Here is a 21,098-nt window from a genome sequence, read left to right on the forward strand (position 1 = left end):
CATTAATATACATTTAAGTTCTATTTAAGTAATCATATTCACATTTGTTTTATTACTACTAAGATGGAATTACATGACAGTCCAATGACTTTAATTAACTTTCTAAAAATCTTAGTGTAAAGTTAATGGTCCAGGAAAAAGTATCATGTTTGTTTTCTAACTTTGCTTATTTCTGGCACATCATGGATTATCTATCTCCAGAAAGTTTAGCCTTCGTGTGTATGGTTAATAACATGTGTATGGTTCAGGCCTAGTGGCATGTCTTCACTGACTGGATTTTTCTTTTTCTCTTCTATCAGTTGTGTGATACATTGTAAAAAAGCCTGAAACTTGGATTTAAGTCTGCTAGTTTTATGACTTTAGGGAGTGATGGAGAGCATTGAATTTCTGCTCTCTGGTAGCTTTCGTGATCTGCTGTTTCGTTGTGTTAGTTTTCTGTCTCTGCTATTCTTTTGGGGGGGCTGCACTGCATGGTTTGTGAGATCTTAGTGCTCTGACCAGGGATTGAACTTGGGCCCTGGTAGTGCAAGTCCAGAGTACTAACCATGGAACCGCTAGGGAATTCCCTCTGTTGTTCTTTTTACTTCTGATATTTCTGTCATGTCTTCGTAGTCTTTATATCTCTTAATCTCTCTTAGAATTTCTTTTGTCTCTCTGAATTCTGGGTAATTTCTTCAGATTTATCTTCCAGTTTACTCGTTCTCTTTTCAATTGTCTCATCTGTGAGATCCTTTCACTGAAGTTTTCTGCTGTTTGAAATATAACATAGGTGCAGTAAACTTTATGCAGATTTAAGTGAGAGGTTGGTTAAGGAGAAGCCTTAGAATTGACTGTTGAAATCTAGTAAGATGGAACTTACTGATTACTTTGTCAAGAATCACTTAGTTAGAAAACTAATTAGGGTGGGTTGAGGGGAGAATGGGAATCAGAGAATATGAAGAAAAACAAGGCAGCAACTGGAAGGGGACATGGATTTTAGGGAAGCTTTTTTGTTTGTTTTTGGTTGGGAAAATAGGACAACATGTTTATATACTGTGATAGGAATGATCCATTTCGGTTCTATAAATATTACTAAATGCTTGCACTTGTAGAACTTACATTTTTAGTAGAGATGGAAAAATTCTTATTCCTGAAGATAGGAGAAAGGGGTATTTCACTCCTTTACAACAGGAGTGAAGGCAGAGTATGTACACGCTGACACAGATGTGTTTGTGGATTTTAAAATGGAAATACAGGGTAGTTCTCTGATAGACTCTATTGAGAGTCAATCGAGCATGAAGTTTGGGGGTTGGTGTTGGAATTTTACAAAGTGAGAGCTGTAGGAGAGTTAAAGAAATGGACACCAAAGAAATGTAATAGGATTGCTGGACAGAGCTGAGGGCCCACTTGAAATTCACGGAGAGGAACTCAAACGCAATTGGAATGGTTATATCATTGTTCTTCAGTTATGTATAGCCACTTTGGAATGTGGAGTTGGTGGAGAATTGGATTGAGTCAAGGCTGGGGTTCTGCTCAGCAGATACGATGGAGGAAAGCAGGAGGGAGTTGGGAAGGAGTCTGCCAGGGGGTGATCCTAGTTCTGGTCCCCCGAGTCTGAGCTAGATTAGGAAGGAGTGAGGACATGGGGGTGGTGGTAGACAAAGACAAAGGGGTAGAGAGAGCCAGCCAGGTCAGAAATTGTTGGAATTGGATATTAGAGGAAATGGTCTAGAAATCTGGGAGGTGGCATTCAAAGTAGAATATATGAATTCAGAATTGTGGTGGTAGTACAGTCATTAGCAAAGAGAATGTGTAACTAGGGCATGACCATGGGAATGGGTAGTTGGGGTAGGTTAGAGAAAGTGAATAAGTAGATCAAGGCCTTAACGACCGTATTTTTGGCTGGCTTGACTATGAGTATGTTGGTATTTTTATTAAAGATTTTTTTATTATGGACCATTTTTAAAGTTTTTTTAATTTGTTACAGTATTACTTCTGTTTTATGGTGGTTTATTTTTATTTATTTATTTTTTTTATGGCTTCTGGGCATGTGGGATCCTAGCTCCCTGACCAGGGATCAAACCCACATCCCCAATGTTGGAAGGTGAAATCTTAGCCACTGGACCATGAGGGGATTTTAAAATGAAGACTGGACAGTGTGGAGGGGCAGACAGGGGCTCAGCTAAGGAAAAAAGCAGGAGTGACAACGCTGTCATCGATGACTGTAGGAAGAATTGGTGATGGGTTGTTTAGTCTGATGGGATGTTTCAGGGTACCTGGGATGTCAGGAGAAATGGTTTGGAAACTGTAATGCTTCTCTGTGGTACATGGGTTGTGGGGTGAGAAAAGCACATTAGCACTTAGAAAGGCTCCAGAGAAAGAACTGCCCTTGGGGGACACCCAGGTTTCTGTTAGATCGGGACAAGAGGTTGAGCTTGAAAATACTGAGGATTTTTTCTGATGAAACATGTTAGTTCTGGAGGTGATGGGGAGAGAGCTATGGGAAAGTCTAAAACAGTTTTATAATTGCATTTAAAAAAAAATGTTTTTGTTGGTTTTTTTTTTTGGCCGTGCTGCGAGGCTTATGGGATCTTAGTTCCCTGGGCAGTGAGAGTGCTGAGTCCTAACCACTGGGCCACCAGAGAACTCCCTGGTTCCGTTATTTTTAAAACAGATTTTTACACGAGTTGGTTTAGTTAAACTAGATGTACAATCACTCACTCTAGATCTCAGTAAGTCTGCTGCAGAGAGCCCACTCAGGGCCCCTGAACTCTGAAATGAGTGGCTTCTGGCGGGGTGTGAGCACCAGCGCCGGTCTCAGTAATGTGCACTAAGCCTTCGTGTCTTCATGCTTCCTAGATGAAAACGAAGTTCTGATATTTTCTCTCCTCACCCACTCTGGAGAATGCTCATGTTAGTATGTGTTTATGGACTGCTAACTGGAGTGTATTGAATGTTCTAGGGATAGTTCTTCAGTCTCATGAGTACTTTCAGACCATATGATCTATAGTGTTCACTCTTATTTGTATTTGCTACCTCCAGCTTTCATTTTGGGATCCTTTATGTTTTGGGAACTTTTTGGGTTTATTCATTTCATTTTCTGTTTTTTAGAAATTTATGAAAGTCCTCTCATTTCATAGATCCTAGTTTCCTAGTCCTTTCTAAGCTTTAAAGGCAGCTGTTGTTGCCTTTAAGGAATTTAAAAATTCATTTTAAAATGGTCAGAATTTTGGAAGAAATACTTCTCATCTTTCCTTGAATGTCACTTTGAACCAGAGTATTAGTTACTCACAGACTCTCAGTTTTAATGTCCAGAGGAGTAACAACTGGAGACCTATATGGAAAAAATGATTGTTACTGTGGTGGGAATAAATCTATTCTATATACTTTATTATAGTCTTTTGATTTATATTTACTCCTTCACAAGTGGGAGTTGGATGCAAATGTAGGCACTCATTCTAAGATTTTACTATTCTGTTCAGTTCAGTTCTGTCACTCAGTTGTGTCCGACTCTTTGTGACCCCATAGACTGTAGCACGCCAGGCTTCCCTGTCCATCACTAACTCCTGGACGATTTTACTGTTAGAAATTTATTTGTGGATTCCAAATTGGTACTTTTTGGTTATTGATGCTGTTTAAGTTAGTAGACTTATTAATATAGTTTTTGACAAAGTCTCTTGATAATTCACACTTCAATCTTGATTTTTATTTGGAGAAAATAATTTCATACAAATGTTTTTACATTAAATGTAAATTTAGTCTACACAAATGCAAAATTAACAGTTACTCATTTTCTTATTTGATGTACTGTAACAAACTGCATTGTCAGGGTGCAGAGAAGTCAAACCGCAGTGTAGGAGGGAGACACTCGTCTCCAGCATCCCACAGTTGACGGGGAGTCAGTCATGCCAGCCAAGGGCATGCAGGAGCACAGCCTGTGAGAGAGAAGACGTTTGCAGTTAGCAATGAAGCTTACAGCCCTGATGAGAATCTGTAAGTTTCTCATGGTAACATACAGTACTGCTGGATGTAGTGCATTCAGCTGAAGGAGGAGTGAATGGTTGTATTTGGTTGAAAGGTACTTACCGTGTCTTCCATCACTAACATACATACCTATGTTTTATGTTTTGTTGGGGATGCCTCATGGAAGGGTGGCCAGGGCGTTGAGGGGTTAAAAACCATGTATCATGGAAAATATTTTGGGAACAGGGCTTTTTTGGTTGAAAGAGGGAAACTCCTGTGAAACTATATACTGCCAGATGCTTAGAGCTGTGATACAAGGACTTGTCCTGTTTTCCTATAGGAATATTTCCCCAACTTCACCCACATCCATGAAAACACCATGAGTTTGTCTTATCTGAGTACAGGTTAAATTCCAATTTACTTACTTCACTTTTTCAAAAATTTAAGTACATTATTTACTCTATCCTTATATTAAGTGGTTAAGTCCTTGAAAATTGTGTGATTGATATCCTAGTTTATATATTTCTAATGTACATAACTCTGAAGACTTTTAAAAAGTTAAAAATCTTAACCATCTCTCACTTCATCAGTGTGGGGAAACTCTGCCTTAGGGGCCAACCCTGGGACAGATGGAATGAGGTTACTGGGGAGCCAGATACGGACCTGTTCAAGGAAGGGCTGTCTGTTCTCTGAGCACACAGGCACAATACCCCTTTCTTATTTCAGGGATCATAGTTATTTGCATGAGAACATGAGATAGGATTTATCTCAGAGGACACTAGGTTTCTTATTCATTTTGTTTCCTTTCATACTCTACACTTTAGTATTCCACCTGGCTCATCTTAGATTCTTATAAATGTTTATTTAGAGGTGATTCTCGAGTTTTACTTAGCCAAATGAATTCTGTTACCTTTCATTGTTTTTCCTTTTTGAGAACAGGTATTATCTTCATAAATACTGAATTATTTCAGCAGATTTTTTTTCAATTTTTCTTTTAATAGTTCTATTTTGTACTCCTAAAAGAATAAGACTTTTAAAATTTCATATGGCTTATATTATGCTGGATTACAAATCAGAGATTCTGACAGATTTCAAACTACAAAGGTGGATAAAATGTTTTAGTGTGCTGAGTTTCTAAACATTTTCCTCTGTTCTTTTATGGTATGTTTTTTTCTCTTTCCTGAGATGGTCAAAGCATTCCTTTTGGAAGACAGGCTGGGGGTAGTAATATCGTGTGTTTTTGTGTTAGGAAAATTGAATTTGACTCAGAACTGTTTTAGGAACTAACAGTCACCAGATATTTTAAGAGTGCCTTAAATGTGAACATATGTAAAAAAGTGAAAATATTAGTGACCTTCTCACCACCCTTTCCCCTTTCCTAGCACTATGGTATGATTGGCTGTAGTTCAAGGTTGTGTATGTTGCTGTTTTATATTCATTTTAAAATGGAAAAAAAATTGCTAATGAAAGTTCCTTAATATAGGCTGATTACATTGAAAGAGAGATACTTGAGGACTGGGTGGGCCCTTTAATAAAGATACTATATCAAATAGGGTATGTGTTCATCAATAAACTAATATTTTAGTATATTTCTTTTAAGAAATACTGTTCTAAAGATATCATATAAACTTTTTCAAATTTTATGGTTTCTTCTACTACGTTATTTTAGAAATCAAAACACTGTAATCAGAAAAGCAAATCGCATTAGCACCAGTAATCAGAGGTAAACCACTCTAAGCATTATGGTATATACTTATCATCATCTTACAAAAGGGAATGCCTACAGTGTTTTCCTAGTGGTATGCATTTTAATTTAACATATAGAAAAATGTACAATTAGTGTATAGTTCAGTTCATTATCAAAATTGAATGAACATACATGTAATTACAAGTCAGGACCAGTATTCCTGGCACCCCAGAACCTCCTCTCATGCACTCTCCTAATAGCTCTCCTCTCCCAGCTGCAGGGGAAACCACTGCTGTGACTTGTAGCACCAGATTAATTTTGAACTTTATATTGATGGAATCATATGATATCATATGTATTCTTTCCTGTCTTTGATTTGTAAAATTCATTTATGTTTTTTCATGAGGTATAGTTTGATCATTTTTGTATTAGTCCATCTTAAGACTATCTCATATTGTATTTCTCCTTCATACTGTAATAAGTATTTGATTATTTCCAACTTTTGCCTGTTAAAATAATGCTATGTGCATCTTTGTACATGTCTTTGCACATATGTAAGCCTTTTATTGAGTATAATAATTAGGCAAATTGCTGGGTCCTAGCTGTGCATCATTCACGTTATAGTGGGTACAATTAAACAGTTTTCCAAATTGTTTTCACCTATTACGCTCTCACTAGAGTATATGAGAGTTCACCTTGTTCCATATACATGCCCAACAGGTTTTGGAGAAGGAAAGGATGGAGTGTGTTTACTGAGATATAATTTATATACAGTAAAATTTACCTTCTGTTTAACGAACACATACAGTTATATACTGACAACCATACCATAAGATATGAGCATTTCTGTCATCTTCAAAAGTCTCCCTGTGTTCTTTGTAGTCAAACCACAACAATTGGCTCTCCAAAATAGTTAAGCATTGCAGGTATCTACCACTTAATATCAGTAATCCATTCATGAAAATCAGATATTCTGCCAAAAATACTGATCTGGAATGTATCTACCATTATTTTAAATTTTAAAAATTGTATATATAATAACAAAATACTCAACCTGTTTTTAAAAGCACACTAAATGCCAGTGTTTAACAAACTAGTGTATTTTTATATAAAATGCTTAAAACATGGCTTCCTGATCAAAGTAATGATTTAAATAATGATTTTTTTCTCTTCTGTCTAGTCATTTTTGCTCTTTCTTATTTACAACCTTTTCAACTTTTGCCTCTTACTGGATAACACTTAGCAAAATCAAGGGCTCATTGTGAAAGGTCTTAGAAAACACATTTAGTATATGTGCCCAGTAGTGAAGAATGTCTCTCACAGGGCATGACACTCAGATGCCCTCTTAGTTATCAACAAAATCTGAGACATTCGTCTCCGTTTTTTTTTTAAACACTCAGTTCAATTTCAAAATGTCAATGATTCTGTCATACCAATTATCTTTGTAACGAAATTTGATTCCCTCCCCTCCAATATATTATTATTTTTTTAATGTTTTGAGCCTTGGAGGTATAAATATAAAAGATCATTTTATAAACACTAGTTGAAAAGCATTAAACTGAGTGACATGTTCTAGGAAGTTTAGATGTTAAAAACTAGGTGATAGTCTACTGGGAAAATGTTAATCTTGTTGACATTCTGGGTGATATGCCTGGCTTTCTAACCACAGGCTTGGTTTTCTCTTGTGTTGACGAATATGTCACAATTAATTCAGCCAGTTCCTTTTTTATTTAATATTTACATATATATGGTTTTGCTGAGCTTTAAGATGGCTGGCTCTCTAATTTGATCTTTGTGTTCGTTCACTTTTTTTTGGCTGTGCCCAGTCTTCCATGTGGCACACAGGCTTTCTCTAGTTGTGGCGTGGGCGTTGCTTGCTGCAGCGCATGCGCTCTAGAGCACTCAGGCTCTCGAATTGCCGTGTGCTCAGCAGCATGTGGGATCTTAGTTCCATAGCCAGGGATAGAATCCTTGTCGCATGCATTGGAAGGCGGATTCTTAACCAGTGGACCTCCAGGGAAGTCCCTGTATTCATTCTTTAGAATAAACTGTAGAGTTGAACTTGTTAGGCCAAATAATCTGCACACTGCTAATGCTTGCGATGCACATTACTTGATTTCCCTTCCTAAACATGGAGCCCGTTTACAGTCCTGCCCCTGGTGTCTGAAAATACCTGTTTCCTAGTATCCTTGTCACAGTTGAAGTGTTAAAATTTGAAATATAGGACTAAAGCCAATTTTTGAGAGCTATATTTAGATTAAAAATAGCATGCTTTCCCTTTAAGTACCAAATATAAAATCCCTGTTGTTTATATAGTTTTAAAATATAAGTTCTGTCTTATACACTGTAAAAATAACCTTTGATAAGTAACTGAAATACTAAAGAAAGTAAAGTTGAAGTAAAGGAGCAAATTAAATTTATAACTTGAAGCCCTCTAAGGAATGTAAAACATGAAAAAGATGCAGCTCTTTTCCACCAAGGAGACCACAGGAAGATTTGTATGTAAGTTACATACATTGTTCAGTGATGTTCAATTGCATCATGTGAGCATGCCAAGCTCCTCTGTCCTTCACTGTCCTTCACTGTCTCCTGGAGTTTGCTCAGATTCATGTCCGCTGAGTCAGTGATGCTATCTAACCATCTCATCCTATGCTGCTCTCCTTTTGCCTTCATTCTTTCCCAGCATCAGGATCTTTTCCAGTGAGCTGTTTCTTTGCATCAGGTGGCCAAGGTATTGGAGCTTGAGTTCTTCCTTTGAATAGTCAGGGTTGATTTCCTTCAGGATTGACTGGTTTGATCTCCTTACAGTCCAAGGAACTTGCAAGAGTTTTCTCCAGCATCTCATTCGAAAGCATTGGTTCTTCTGCCCTCAACCTTTATGGTCGAACTCTCACATCCATACATGACTACTGGAAAAACCATAGCTTTGACTATATAGACCTATGTGAGCAAAGTGATATCTTTGCTTTTTATATGCTATCTAGGTTTCTCATAGCTTTCCTTCCAGGGAGCAAGCTTCTTTTAATTTCATGGCTGCAGTTACAGTCCACAATGATTTTGGAGCCCAAGGAAATTAAATCTGTCTCTATTCCCACTTTTCCCCCTTCTGTCTACCATGAAGTGATGGAACCAGATGCCATGATCTTAGTTTTTTGAATGTTGAGTATCCAGTCAGCTGTTTCACTCTCCTCTTTCACCCTCATCAAGAAGCTCTTTAGTTCCTCTTTAGTTTCTGCCATTATAGTGAAACTGATGTGAAGAGCTGGCCCATTGGAAAAGACTCTGATGCTGGGAAAGATTGAAGGCAAAAGGAGAAGAGGGCAGCAGAAGATGAGATGGTTAGATAGCATCACAGACTCAGTAGACATGAATTTGAGCAAACTCTGGGAGATAGAGAAGGACAGGGAAAACTCTTAGAGAGATGTACTGTGCAAAGAAGTTAAATAAGCAGGGTGACAATATACAGCTTTGACATACATAAGCCTGTATGCAGGACAAGAAACAACAGTTACAACCAGACATGGAACAATGTCATGACTGGTTCAAAATTAGGAAAGGAATACATCAAGGCTGTATATTGTCACCCAGCTTATTTAACTTATATGCGGAGTGACAGTCTGACAGTGAAGTCGCTCAGTCGTGTCTGACTCTTTGCGACCCCATGGACTGTAGCCTACCAGGCTCCTCAGTCCATGGGATTTTCCAGGCAAGGATACTGGAGTGGGTTGCCATTTCCTTCTCCAGGGGGTCTTCCCAACCCAGGGATCGAACCCAGGTCTCCTGCATTGTAGGCAGACGCTTTACCATCTGAGCTACCAGGGAAGCCTCATGAAAAATGCTGGGCTGGATGAATCACAAGCTGGAATAAGATTGCTGGGAGAAATATCAACAACCTTAGTTGTGCAGATTATATCACTTAAATGGCAGAAAGTGAAGAGGAACTAAAGAGCCTCTTGATGAAAGTGAAAGAGGAGAATGAAAAAGCTGGCCTAAGACTCAGCATTCAGAAAGCTAAGATCATGGCATCTGATCCTATCACTTTATGGCAAATAGATGGGGAAAATGTGGCTACAGTGTCAGATTTCATTTTCTTGGACTCTAAAATCAATGTGGATGGTGACTGCAGCCATGAAATTAAGATATTTGCTCGTTGGAAGAACAGCTATGGCAAACCTAGACAGTGTATTAAAAAGCAGAGACATCACTTTGCCAGCAAAAGTCCATATAGTCAAAGCTATGGTTTTTCCACTAGTCATGTATGGATGTGAGAGTTGGACCATAAAGAAGGCTGATCACCAAAGAACTGATGCTTTTGAACTGTGGTGCTGGAGGAGACTCTTGGGAGTCCCTTGGACAGCAAGGAGATCAAACCAATCAATCCTAAAGGAATTCAACCCTGAATTTCCATTGGAAGGACTGATGCTGAAGCTGAAGCTCCAATACTTTGACTCATTGGAAGAGACCCTGATGCTGGGAAAGATTGAAGGCGGGAGGAGAAGGGATGACAGAGGATGAGATGGTTGGATGGCATCACTGGCTCAATGGATTTGAGTTTGAGTAAACTCAGGGAGACAGTGAAAGACAGAGAAGTCTGAAGTGTTGCAGTTCATGGGGTTGCAAAGAGTCGGAGGTGACTTAGTGACTGAAGAACAACAACATGGTAGTCGGAACATTCTTTGGCATTGATGGTCTTTGGGATTAGAATGAAAACTGACCTTTTCCAGTTCTGTGGCCACTGCTGAGTTTTCTGAATTTGCTACAATTTGCTACATAAAGTAGCACTTTAACAGCATCATCTTTCAGGATTTTAAATAGCTCAGTTAAAGTTCCATCTCATCCACTAGCTTTGTTTGTAGTAATACTCCCTAAGGCCCACTTGACTTCATATTCCAAGATGTCGGGCTCTAGGTGAGCAGCCACACCATCATGGTTACCCAGGTCATTATGACTTTTTTTGTTTAGTTCTGTGCACTCTTGCCACCTCTTCTTAATCTCTTCTGCTTCTTTTGGGTCCTTAACCATTTCTGTCCTTTATCATGACCATTCTTCATAAAATGTTCCCTTGATACCTCTAGTTTTTTTTAAGAGCTCTGTAGTCTTTTCCATTGTATTGTTTTCCTCTTTGTCTTTGCCTTATTCATTTAAAAAGACCTTCTTGTGTCTCCTTGCTGTTCTCTGGAACTCTGCATTCAGTTGGTTATATCTTTCCCTTTCTCCCTTGCCTTCTGCTACTCTTCATAGCTGTTTGTAAAGCCTCCTCAGACAATCGTTTTGCCTTCTTGCATTTCTTTTTCTTTGGAATGGCTCTGGTCACTGCTTCCTGTACAGTGGTACAAACACCTGTCCGTGGTTCTTCAGGCACTGTACCTACCAGACCTAATTCCCGAATCTATTAGTCACCTCTACTGTACAATCATAAGTAGTTTGATTTAGGTCATACCTGAATGGCCTTGTGGTTTCCCCCACTTTTTGCAATATAAGCCTGAATGTTGTAATAAGGAGCTCATGATCTGAGCCACAGTCACCTCCAGGTCTTGCTTTTGCTAACCGTATAGATTTTCCATCTTTGGCTGCAAAGAACAATTAGTCTGATTTTGTTATTGACCATCTGGTGATGTCCATGTGTAGAGTCTCTTGGGTTGTTGGAAAAGGATGTTTTCTATGACCAGCGTTTTCTAATGACAAGACTCTATTGACCTTTCCCCTGCTTCATTTTGTACACCAAGGCCAAACTTGCCTGTTAATTCCAGCTATCTCTTGGCTTTCAATTTTTGCATTCCAGTCCCCTGTGATGAAAACGACATCTTTTTTTTTTTTATATTAGTTCTAGAAGATGTTGTAGGTCTTCATAGAACCAGTCAAACTTCAGCTTCTTCAACAGTGGTTGGAGCATAGACTTGGATTACTCTGATGTTGAATGATTTATCTTACATACTTAAGTATGATCAAAACCAGACTTTTGTAAGTACAGTGCTAAAGAGAGTTGTAATCAGAGTACTGTAAAAGCAGTTATTTTTTGCTTTATTAGAATAGACGAGTCTGATTTGGACCTTGAGGAATTTTTTAAAGCAAAAAAGTAGGAGAAAGAAATGAAAGAAAAAATTTTAAAAATGGAAGAAAGCAGAATGCCTTCTTTGGTTAATTGTAAACTTGAAAAAAGTCTATAAACCAGTGTCACTTCTGTTCATTGATTTCTGAACTATTTTTTCTTCCAGGGTCATCCTTTGTCTCCGCATCAACTCATGACAGTTTATTTGCTTGTCTTTTCTATATTTGTTTTTCCTTTTAATTATAAACTTCATGGATGGGGCCTCATTGTCTTTGGATTCATTAGTGTCTGATCTAGTTTCTTGCACTTTGACTGATCCATACCAGTACCTTATTAAATGATGAGACGAGTGTATGTAAGTGCCCAGATGATAAGTACATACTTGATGACAGTATGTTTCCTCTGTGTCTGGTATGTGACCCTGTAAAGAAATTAACTTCAACGAAGTTAAGTGGTCATCAGATATTTTTTCCCATGCAAATGTTTCTCACTGGTGATGCAGTCATTCTGTATTTTGATGGTATCAGTGTCAGATCCTGATTGTGATATTCTACTATAAATTTATAAGATGTTACCATTAGAGGAAATTGGTTGAAAAGGTGCTTTTTTTTTTTTAATGAGAGCATATGCATCTATAATTATCTCAGAAACTTTAAGGAGATTGATGGGCAAAGAATTTTAAAAAACTGTTGTTTGTTTTTTAAAAAGATCACTAACCAAGCGGTAGCGTTTTGGAACTTTATAGCACATAATGAGCTCCCTATTGCAAAATTTAGGCTTAAATAGAAGAAAGTAGGGAAAACTGCTAGTCTACTCAGGTTATGACCTAAAGCAAATCCCTTATGATTATACAGTGGAGGTGATAAATAGATTCCAGGGATTAGATCTGATAGACCAAGTGCCTGAAGAACTATGGACAGAGGTTCATAACATTGTATAGGAGGTAGTGACCAGAACGATCCCCAAGAAAAAGAAATGCAAAAAGGAAAGGCAAAATGATTGTTTAAGGAGGCCTTACAGGTAGCTGAGAGAAGAGAAGCAAAAGGCAAAGGAGAAAGGAAAAGATAGACCGAACTGAATGCAGAGTTTCAGAGAATAGCAAGGAGAAATAAGAAAGCCTTCTTAAGTGAACAGCACAAAGAAATAGAGGAAAACAATAGAATGGGCAAGACTAGAGATCTCTTCAAGAAAATTAGAGATATAAGGGAACGTTTCATGCAAAGATGGGCTCAATAAAGAACAGAAATGGTAACGACCTAACAGAAGCAGAAGAGATTAAGAAGAGGTGGCTAGAATATACAAAAGAACTATACAAAAAAGGTTTTAATGACCCAGATAATCACAGTGGTGTGGTCACTCACCTAAAGCCAGATATCCTGGAGTGTGTAGTCAAGTAGTCCTTAGGAAGTATTACTACCAGCAAAGCTAGTGGAGGTGATAGAATTCCAGCTGAGCTATTTAAAATCCTAAAAGTTGATGCTGTTAAAATGCTACACTCAATATGTCAGCAAATTAAGAAAACTCAGCTGTGACAACAGGACTGAAAAAGATCAGTTTTCATTCCAGTCCCAAAGAAGGGCAATGCCAAAGAATGTTCAAACTACCGTATAATTGCACTCATTGCCCATGGCTAGCAAGATAATGCTCAAAATCCTTCAAGCTAGGCTTCATCAGTACATGAACTGAGAATTTCCAGACATACAAGCTGGATTCAGAAGAGGAGAGGAACCAGAGATCAAATTGCCAACATCCATTAGATAATAGAGAAAGCAGGGGAATTCTAGAAAAAAATCTACTTCTGCTTCACTCACTACCCTAAAGCCTTTGACTGTGTGGATCACAACGAACTGTGGAAAATTCTTAAAAAGATGGGGTTACCAGACTGACTTACCTGTCTCCTGAGAACCTTGTACGCAGGACAAGAAGCAACAGTTAGAATCGGACATGGAACAATGGAATGCTTCAAAATTGAGAAACGAGTATGTCAAGGTTGTATATTGTTACCCAGCTTATTTAACGTCTATGCAGATTACATCATTGGAAATGCTGGGCTAGATGAATCACAAGCTGGGATCATGATTGCTACGAGAAATTATGAGCAACTTCAGATATGTAGATGACACCACTCTAAAGGCAGAAAACCAAGGGGAACTTAGCCTTTTGATGAGGCTGAAAGAGGAAAGTGAGAAATCTTGCTTAAAATTCAACATTCAAAAAACTAAGATCATGGCATCTGGTCCCATCACTTTATGGCTAGACTTGTTTGGGAAACGTGGAAACAGTGACAGATTTTATTTTCTTGGGCTCCAAAATCACTGTGTGTGGTGACTGCAGCCCCAAAATTAAAGGATGCTTGCTCCTTGGAAGGAAATGTATGATAAACCTAGACAGCATATTAAAAAGCGGAGACATCATGCCAGCAAAGGTCTGTGTAGTCCAGGCTATGGTTTTTCAGGTAGTCATGTATGAATGTGAGAGTTGGACTGTAAAGAAAGCTGAGTACTGAAGAATTGATGCTTATGAACTGTGGTGTTGAAGAAGACTCTTGAGAGTCCCTTGGACTGCAAGGAGATCAAACCAGTCAATCCTAAAGGAAGTCGACCCTGAATTGGAGCTGTAGCTCCAATACTTGGGCCACTTGACATGAAGAGCTGACTCATTGGAAAAGACCTTGATGCTGGGAATGATTCAGGGCAAGAGGAGAAAGGGGGCAACAAAGGATGAGATTGTTGGATGGCATCACTGACTCAATGGACGTGAGTTTGAGCAAACTTTGGGATATGGTGATGGATAGGGAAGCCTGGGGTGCTGCAGTTCATAGAACTGCAATGAATTGGACTTGACAGCACTAAACAACACCACTTAATTTGTTAGGATATTGGTTTGGCTTTTAATAGAGATCAGATACCAGTGGCTTAAAAAAAAATAAAAGATTTACATTTCTCTCTCGTGAAAGTCTAAGTTAGTCTAGGGGTATAGACAGGTTTGCTTCCTGAGGCTAGCCAGAGAACAGAGTTCCTTCTCTCTCCTTTTGCCATTCCCTTGGTCATATCCTCATGCACAAAGCTGAATCTGCCTGCCCACCCTTTTACCTGAGTTCTCGCACATGTGAAGCATGAGGATTGGAAGAGAAAATAAGTTCTTTCTAAGGATATAATCTAAAACTTGCAAGTGCTGTTCCTACTCACATCCTATTGGCTGCAATTTAGTTATGTGGCCATGGTTTTCTGTAAGACAGATTGGGAAATGTGGTTCTGCCCAGCTAAACATCAGAGCGTTTTATTAATAAAAGGAGAGAGAGCATGATACTGGGGTCAGGCAGTTACTCTGCCCTACTGTCTGCCCTGGAATGCATGTGCAGTGACCTCCTTGGCAAAACTGTCTTCCCTTATTTCACTACACTTAGAGAGGAAAAGTATAGATGCCTTAAGAATCAGGTATATTTGTTGAATCATTATGGCAATTAAAATTGATATGAATATTTGCTTCCCCTTTCTCTAAACTCCTCAGAGACAAGGTATGATTTTTTTTGTTTATATATTTTGTACCTGGCTTAGGGCCTAACCGTAATTAGGTACTTGCTGCCTATTTATTGACCGATTACCCTTTTTTCTGTGTTGATTGAAATGTCTCTAGCAGAATTTTCCTAAGTATTTATCTGACCTGCTTTCTCCTTAATTTTTTCATGATATCTGTTTTGTTAGAGGATTACCGCTCAAAATATATGAATATGACCCTTCTATCAGATTTTTATAGCTATGGAAGACAGTATAGTGTGTTATGTGTTTTTGGTATAGTTTTGCTTGAATAATTAGTGTTTTACAATATAGATGTTAGATGTAAGAAATCATTTGTAGTGTGGCAAATGGCATGTTTAGTAATGTGAAGAAAGTAGTAATTTACCTGAATTCCATTGTCTTAATAGTTTGAGTTCAAAATTTCTTAAAATGAGTTGTGTTTTTTGATTATTATTTTACTGATGTTTCAGTTTGTCACATTTTATATTTTTCTCACATTTTTATTCTTAAGGATAAATAATCTTGAGTCACTACTTTTAAAAGGTTGAATCACCAACACTCAGTTTTTTCTTTTAGTTAATTTCAGTACTCTTAGTTAGATGAATTTTATTTTAAGCATCTATTTGGAGACCTGAGGGATACAATTAAAGAACTTTGGAGATCATTCTTAATTTGGTTTTTAGAACAGAAGGAAATATACTGTAACTTTCCCTTATTTTTCTGGTGGAGAGAAACTTTTTTTGCCAGCAGGAAAATGCAGTTCCACTAAGATTCTTGGGTCAGAGATCAGAGGCTTGGATCAGCAAAAAGAAACGAGCTTTTGGAAGAATTTTAGGCCAATATTATGGGCCAGTTTAAACTACAATGTAGGCAATGGCAGGGTGCCTCCTTTTCCCTATAAGGAAGGAAAAGCCACATAGCAGTGATATTTACCAGAGTAAGGAAGGAAGGCTGTGTGTCGGGTGGGGGTGGGGTGGGAGAGCTTCTCAATAAAATGTTCATTTGTCTGACTTTATAAGCAGCTTTGCAGCCCTCTTGGAAAAACTTGAAGGGGGTTTAAAAAAAAAAAAAAGGAGACTTGAAGTTCTGTTAAAAGAGAATCAGAATTTTGTTTGTTAAATTTGTCCAGGGCTAGTCGACTCTTATTTCTCCTAGTAATGAAGATGTGCAGCTGTGAAGAGAATCCAAAAAAAAAAAAAGAAACCACTTATATTTTACATTGGAGAGCATTTTGTGATTATTTTTATTGCCGATTGAACTTTCTAGTTGTGTTTTTCTTTGCTTGCAATCCTGGAACACACAGTGTTGGATATAGGGGAAGGCAGTTATGGAGCATACTCTGGGTGGAAGGAAGTGACTGGAAATTTTTAAAAATGTCAAGATAAACAGCAAATCAGTCCCAAAGCAAATAATACTTGGCTACTGGTTGTACTTTCTTATATAATTTTGCTTTTCTTATTAAATGCCTCAAATTTCCCAACTATATTGTGAACCTTGTTTTGAATAAATTTAAGTTTGTGTGTAGTGATCACTTATTTTTTTAGTTTGTTTTTAATGTGTGTGTATATATGTATATTATTTTTTAAAAATATTTTTTTCCATATGGTTTATCATGGAATGTTGAATATGGTTCTCTGTGCTATACAGTAGTACCTTGTTGTTTATCCTTTCTATATGTAGCTTTTATCTACTAACCCCAACCTCCCACTCCATTCTTCCCTCACCCATCCCCCCTTAGAAACCACCAGTTTCTTCTCTATGTCTGTAACTCTGTTTCTGTTTCATAGATAGACTCATTTGTGTCATATTTTAGATTCCACATATAAGTGATAGTATTTTTCTTTCTGACTTATTTCACTTAGTATGATAATATCTAGTTGCATCCATGTTGTTTCAGATAGCATTAGTTCATTCTTGTTTATGACTGAATAGTATTCCATTTTATGTATGTACCACATCTTCTTTATCTGTTTGTCTGTGGATGGACATTTAAGTTGTTTCCATTTCTTGGCTATTATGAATAGTGCCACTGTGAACATAGGGGTGGGTGTATATTTCCCTGGAGGCTCAGAGGTAAAGAATCTGCCTGCCAGTGCAGGAGATGCAGGTTTGCTCCCTGGGTTGGGAAGACTCCCAGGAGAAGGAAATGGTAACCCACTCCAGTATTCTTGTCTGCAAAATCCCATGGATAGAGGAGCCTGGCATGCTGCAGTCCATGGGGTCGCAAAAAGTTGGACATGACTTAATGACTAAACAAAAACAACAACTGGATATATGCAGAGGAGTGGGATTGCTTGATCATACGGTAATTCTGTTCTTAGTTTTCTGAGGAACCTCCAACAAATAAGTCTTTTACCTCTTGTTTAGGTTAGGTTTATTCCTAAGTTGTTTTTTAATGTGATTAAATGCATTTTTTAATCCAGTTTCAGTATCAAGGAGATTTTTCTGGCCTTGTCAAATGAGTATATAGCTATGATTCTTGTTCTGTACTTTGGCACTGCATATATAATATGAGAAATATTATAATATATATTATATATATGTATAACATTGAGGGTTTGGTAGACTTATTTGTAAAATAAAAATTTGGACTTGGTTTGTTTTTAAAGGTTGGCTCTTTGACTCTGGTTTACACTCTCCTAAAGTTATTTATCCATTCAGACTTCCATCGTCTTTGCCAATTTTGGTATTTTGTGTTTTCCTAGATATGCATATTTTGCTTAGGTTTTCAAAAATACTGGTATAAAGTTGTACATGAAATTTTCTTATAATTGCCTATATGTTTTGATATGTAACGAAAAATTGAGAAAGGTATATAAGAGACTTAATAATATCCTGATTATCTTTGGAAAGTGGAAGTGGAATTATGGGAACAGGAAACGATAGTCTTTAGAAGTCTTATGTCCATGGGCAATATGAGAATTTCCAAATGATGGACCTGTTTTACTTTCATAATCAAAAAAGAGTATTATTTAAAACTCTAGAATATGAGAAGGTATACAGTGTTGTACAGAAATAGATTCATCTTGCTAGTCCCAGTACATTTCAGTTGTGTGTTTTCTTCTCAAGCTGGACTCTGGACTGTCTTCACACTGGGCGGCGTGGGCAGCAAAGTGGCCACTGCCTCAGAACTTTCTTCCCCTCTGGCCAACCAGAGTCTTCTGCTTCTGCTGGTGCTGGCCAACCTGACAGATGCTGCAGATGCACCAAACCCCTACAGACAGGCCATCATGTCTTTTAAGAACACACAAGGTTTGTGGTATTTTTTACTCTGAATATTCTTTTTTAATGAGGAAAGAGGGTATTGTTTACCCCAAATTGTTTACTGTTTTTCAGCAGTGGGGATGACTGTCAATTTCTGTATTTTCATGTTGGTTTAAGATGAGAAAAATTTTAATTTTATGTCTGTATTCTCAGGAAGGTCAAGTAAATTTCAGATGAGAACTACGGTTCTTTATATCTATTTACATTTCTTTCCAAGATAACCAAGTCAGCATGGGCTTAATTTGGATCCACCTGTTCTACCTATTGGGGCTTCTCTGGTGGCACTAGTGGTAAAGAATCTGCCTGCAATGCAATAGATGCAGGAGATGCGGGTTCAGTCCCTGGGTCGGGAAGATCCCCTGGAGGAGGGCATGGCAACCCACTCCAGTATTCTTGCCTGGAGAATCCCATGGACAGAGGAGCCTGGCAGGCTACAGTTCATAGGGTTGCAAAGAGTTGGACACAACTGAAGTGACTTAGCACATAGTCCTACCTATTAGGTGAAGGAATTAACCAGGAAATGTTGTTTGAAATTTTTTATTTGAAATTTGTGTTCCAGTTAAGAGTTTTATAGAACTAAAAATAACAACAGAGCTTAGTAAACTTTTCCTACAAAGGGGCAGATGATTTTGCAGGGCCTTCTGGTCTCTGTCACCCCACCTCTTAACTGCCTTTGTAGTATAAAAGCAGCACAGAAAGGAAGTGAAAGTTGCTCAGTTGTGTCCAGCTCTTTGCAACCCCATGGACTAAAGAGTCCATGTAATTCTCCAGGCCAGAATACTGCAGTGGGTAGCCTTTCCCTTCTCCAGGGGATTTTCCCAACCCAGGGATCGAACCCAGGTCTTCTGCACTGCAGGTGGATTCTTTACCAGCTGAGCCACCAGGGACGCCCAAGAGTACTGGAGTGGGTAGCCCATCCCTTCTCCAGGGGATCTTCCGCACCCAGGAATCAAACCAGGGTCTCCTGCACTGTGGGCGGATTCTTTACTAGCGGAGCTACTAGGGAAGCACAAAAAAGCAGCACAAGTAATACATGAGCAAATGAGCCAGGCTGGGTTCCAGTAAACTTTATTTCCAAAGCAGGTGGTGGACTGTCTGTGGGCTGTAATTTGCCAAACCCTGAAGTAGAGCGTGTGCAAATATTTCCACATTGAAACAGTAATCACTTATCAAAAGGTTACACTTCTAAAGCAAGATTAATGCAGTAGCTAGGTTTTCAAAATACATCCAACACTAGTGTAATTGAGGTGGGTTAGAAGCGCAATTATTGGATGGGAACACTTTCAGGGCTTCTGTGTTCTATGCTTTGTTCCTTTCCAGACTGTGCTAGAATGTTTCTTATAGACAGTGGATGAATGTCCTGGTTTTCGTGCCTTTGTCAATCCTGGCATTATTATTTGCAGTGGGATATGGTCTCTAGGGCTTCCCAGGTGGCACAGTGGAAAAGAATCCACCTGCCAACGCAGGAGATGCAAGAGTTGCAGGTTCGATCCCTGAGTCAGGAAGATCCTGTGGAGTAGGAAATAGTAACCCACTCCGGTATTCTAGCTTGAAAAATCACATGGACAGAGGAGCCTGGTGGGCTCCAGTCCTTAGGGTTGCAAAGAGTTGAACACAACTGAGCAGACACACACACACACACACACACACGCATGCGAGTCTCTAACAATTTAATAGGTAAGTAATGAAAACTCATACTTCCCTGGCTATTCAGTGGTTAAGACTCTGCACTTCCAATGCAGAGGGCACAGGTTTGATCCCTGGTTGGAAAACTAAGATCCCATATGCCATGCAGTGCAACCAAAAAGAAAAGAAATGAAAACCCATGTGTCTAATAGTATTTTGTATTCTCATTTCTATACTCTTCTTAGTGACAGTGTGACTTCAGGGTTAAAAAAGGAAGTTTTAGAGGCAAGGTGATCTGTCACACTCCTATTACTTCAGAGCTATCAAGCCTTTCACAATAAACCTTATCAGGTCTTATCTCATTATCAAGCCAATATCAGGCCTTATCTCAATAAGCCTTAATGGCTTTTTCAGTAAAATGAAGATAGTTTCACCTAATCGGATTTGTGTAAGTGCCACACAAGGTAAGGTTTTAAAATAATTAGCTCAGACTTGGCAGCATAGCAGTGGTTCAGTAGATGGTACCTGCTGTTGTTACTTTTGCTGCGCAGGCCAAAGGATACTGTTCAGGGTTGAACCTTTGAGAGTCATCTTTGGAGAGACTGTGGTATAGTGATTCAGAACATTGGCTTTAGGGTTAGAATGACCCTAAAGGAGTCATATCCCAGATTTTAAGTATTAGATTCCTTATTAATGAAGCAGGGTTTACAATCTCTGGCTTATAAGGTTTTATAAGAATTAAGTGAGCATTTATCATAGGACAGACTCACTAAATCATTGCTGCTTTTGTAAGAAACGGTACAATGTGGTGGAAACAACAGGAGCTGATCTGTGTTTACTCAGGAATGTTCTTGGAAAAGGTTATGTATGGCAGAGGCCATCACAATGTTGTAAAATAATTATCCTCCAATTAAAAGAAATAAATAATTTTTTAACAAGTTGCTTAATCTCTGTAAGGCTCTACTTTGTAAAATTGGTCAGAGTGATGGCATGGTTGTTACATAGGTTAAAT

At 38.3% G+C, this 21,098-nt stretch overlaps 1 protein-coding gene and 1 non-coding gene across 7 annotated transcripts in view; one reads left to right on the plus strand and one right to left on the minus strand.

Annotated features, from left to right (window-relative positions):
* Nucleotides 1-21,098, plus strand: part of DYM (dymeclin) — a 385,106-nt gene that overhangs the window by 125,133 nt on the left and 238,875 nt on the right. For 5 of the 6 annotated variants that reach the window (XM_070452575.1, XM_070452578.1, XM_070452576.1 and 2 more), the window contains exon 9: nt 18,266-18,448. The exons of the other annotated variant lie outside the window; for it this stretch is intronic. In XM_070452575.1, coding sequence (XP_070308676.1) covers nt 18,266-18,448 — 183 coding nt within the window. The remainder of the gene's footprint in view (nt 1-18,265; nt 18,449-21,098) is intronic. 6 annotated transcript variants of the gene reach the window in all.
* On the minus strand, nt 9,380-9,451 carry TRNAC-ACA (transfer RNA cysteine (anticodon ACA)). The gene has a single exon. It is a non-coding gene; the product is annotated as a tRNA-Cys (tRNA).

The sequence above is a fragment of the Odocoileus virginianus genome, chromosome 22 (genome assembly GCF_023699985.2).
Source record: "Odocoileus virginianus isolate 20LAN1187 ecotype Illinois chromosome 22, Ovbor_1.2, whole genome shotgun sequence".
Taxonomy (NCBI): Eukaryota; Metazoa; Chordata; class Mammalia; order Artiodactyla; family Cervidae; genus Odocoileus; species Odocoileus virginianus.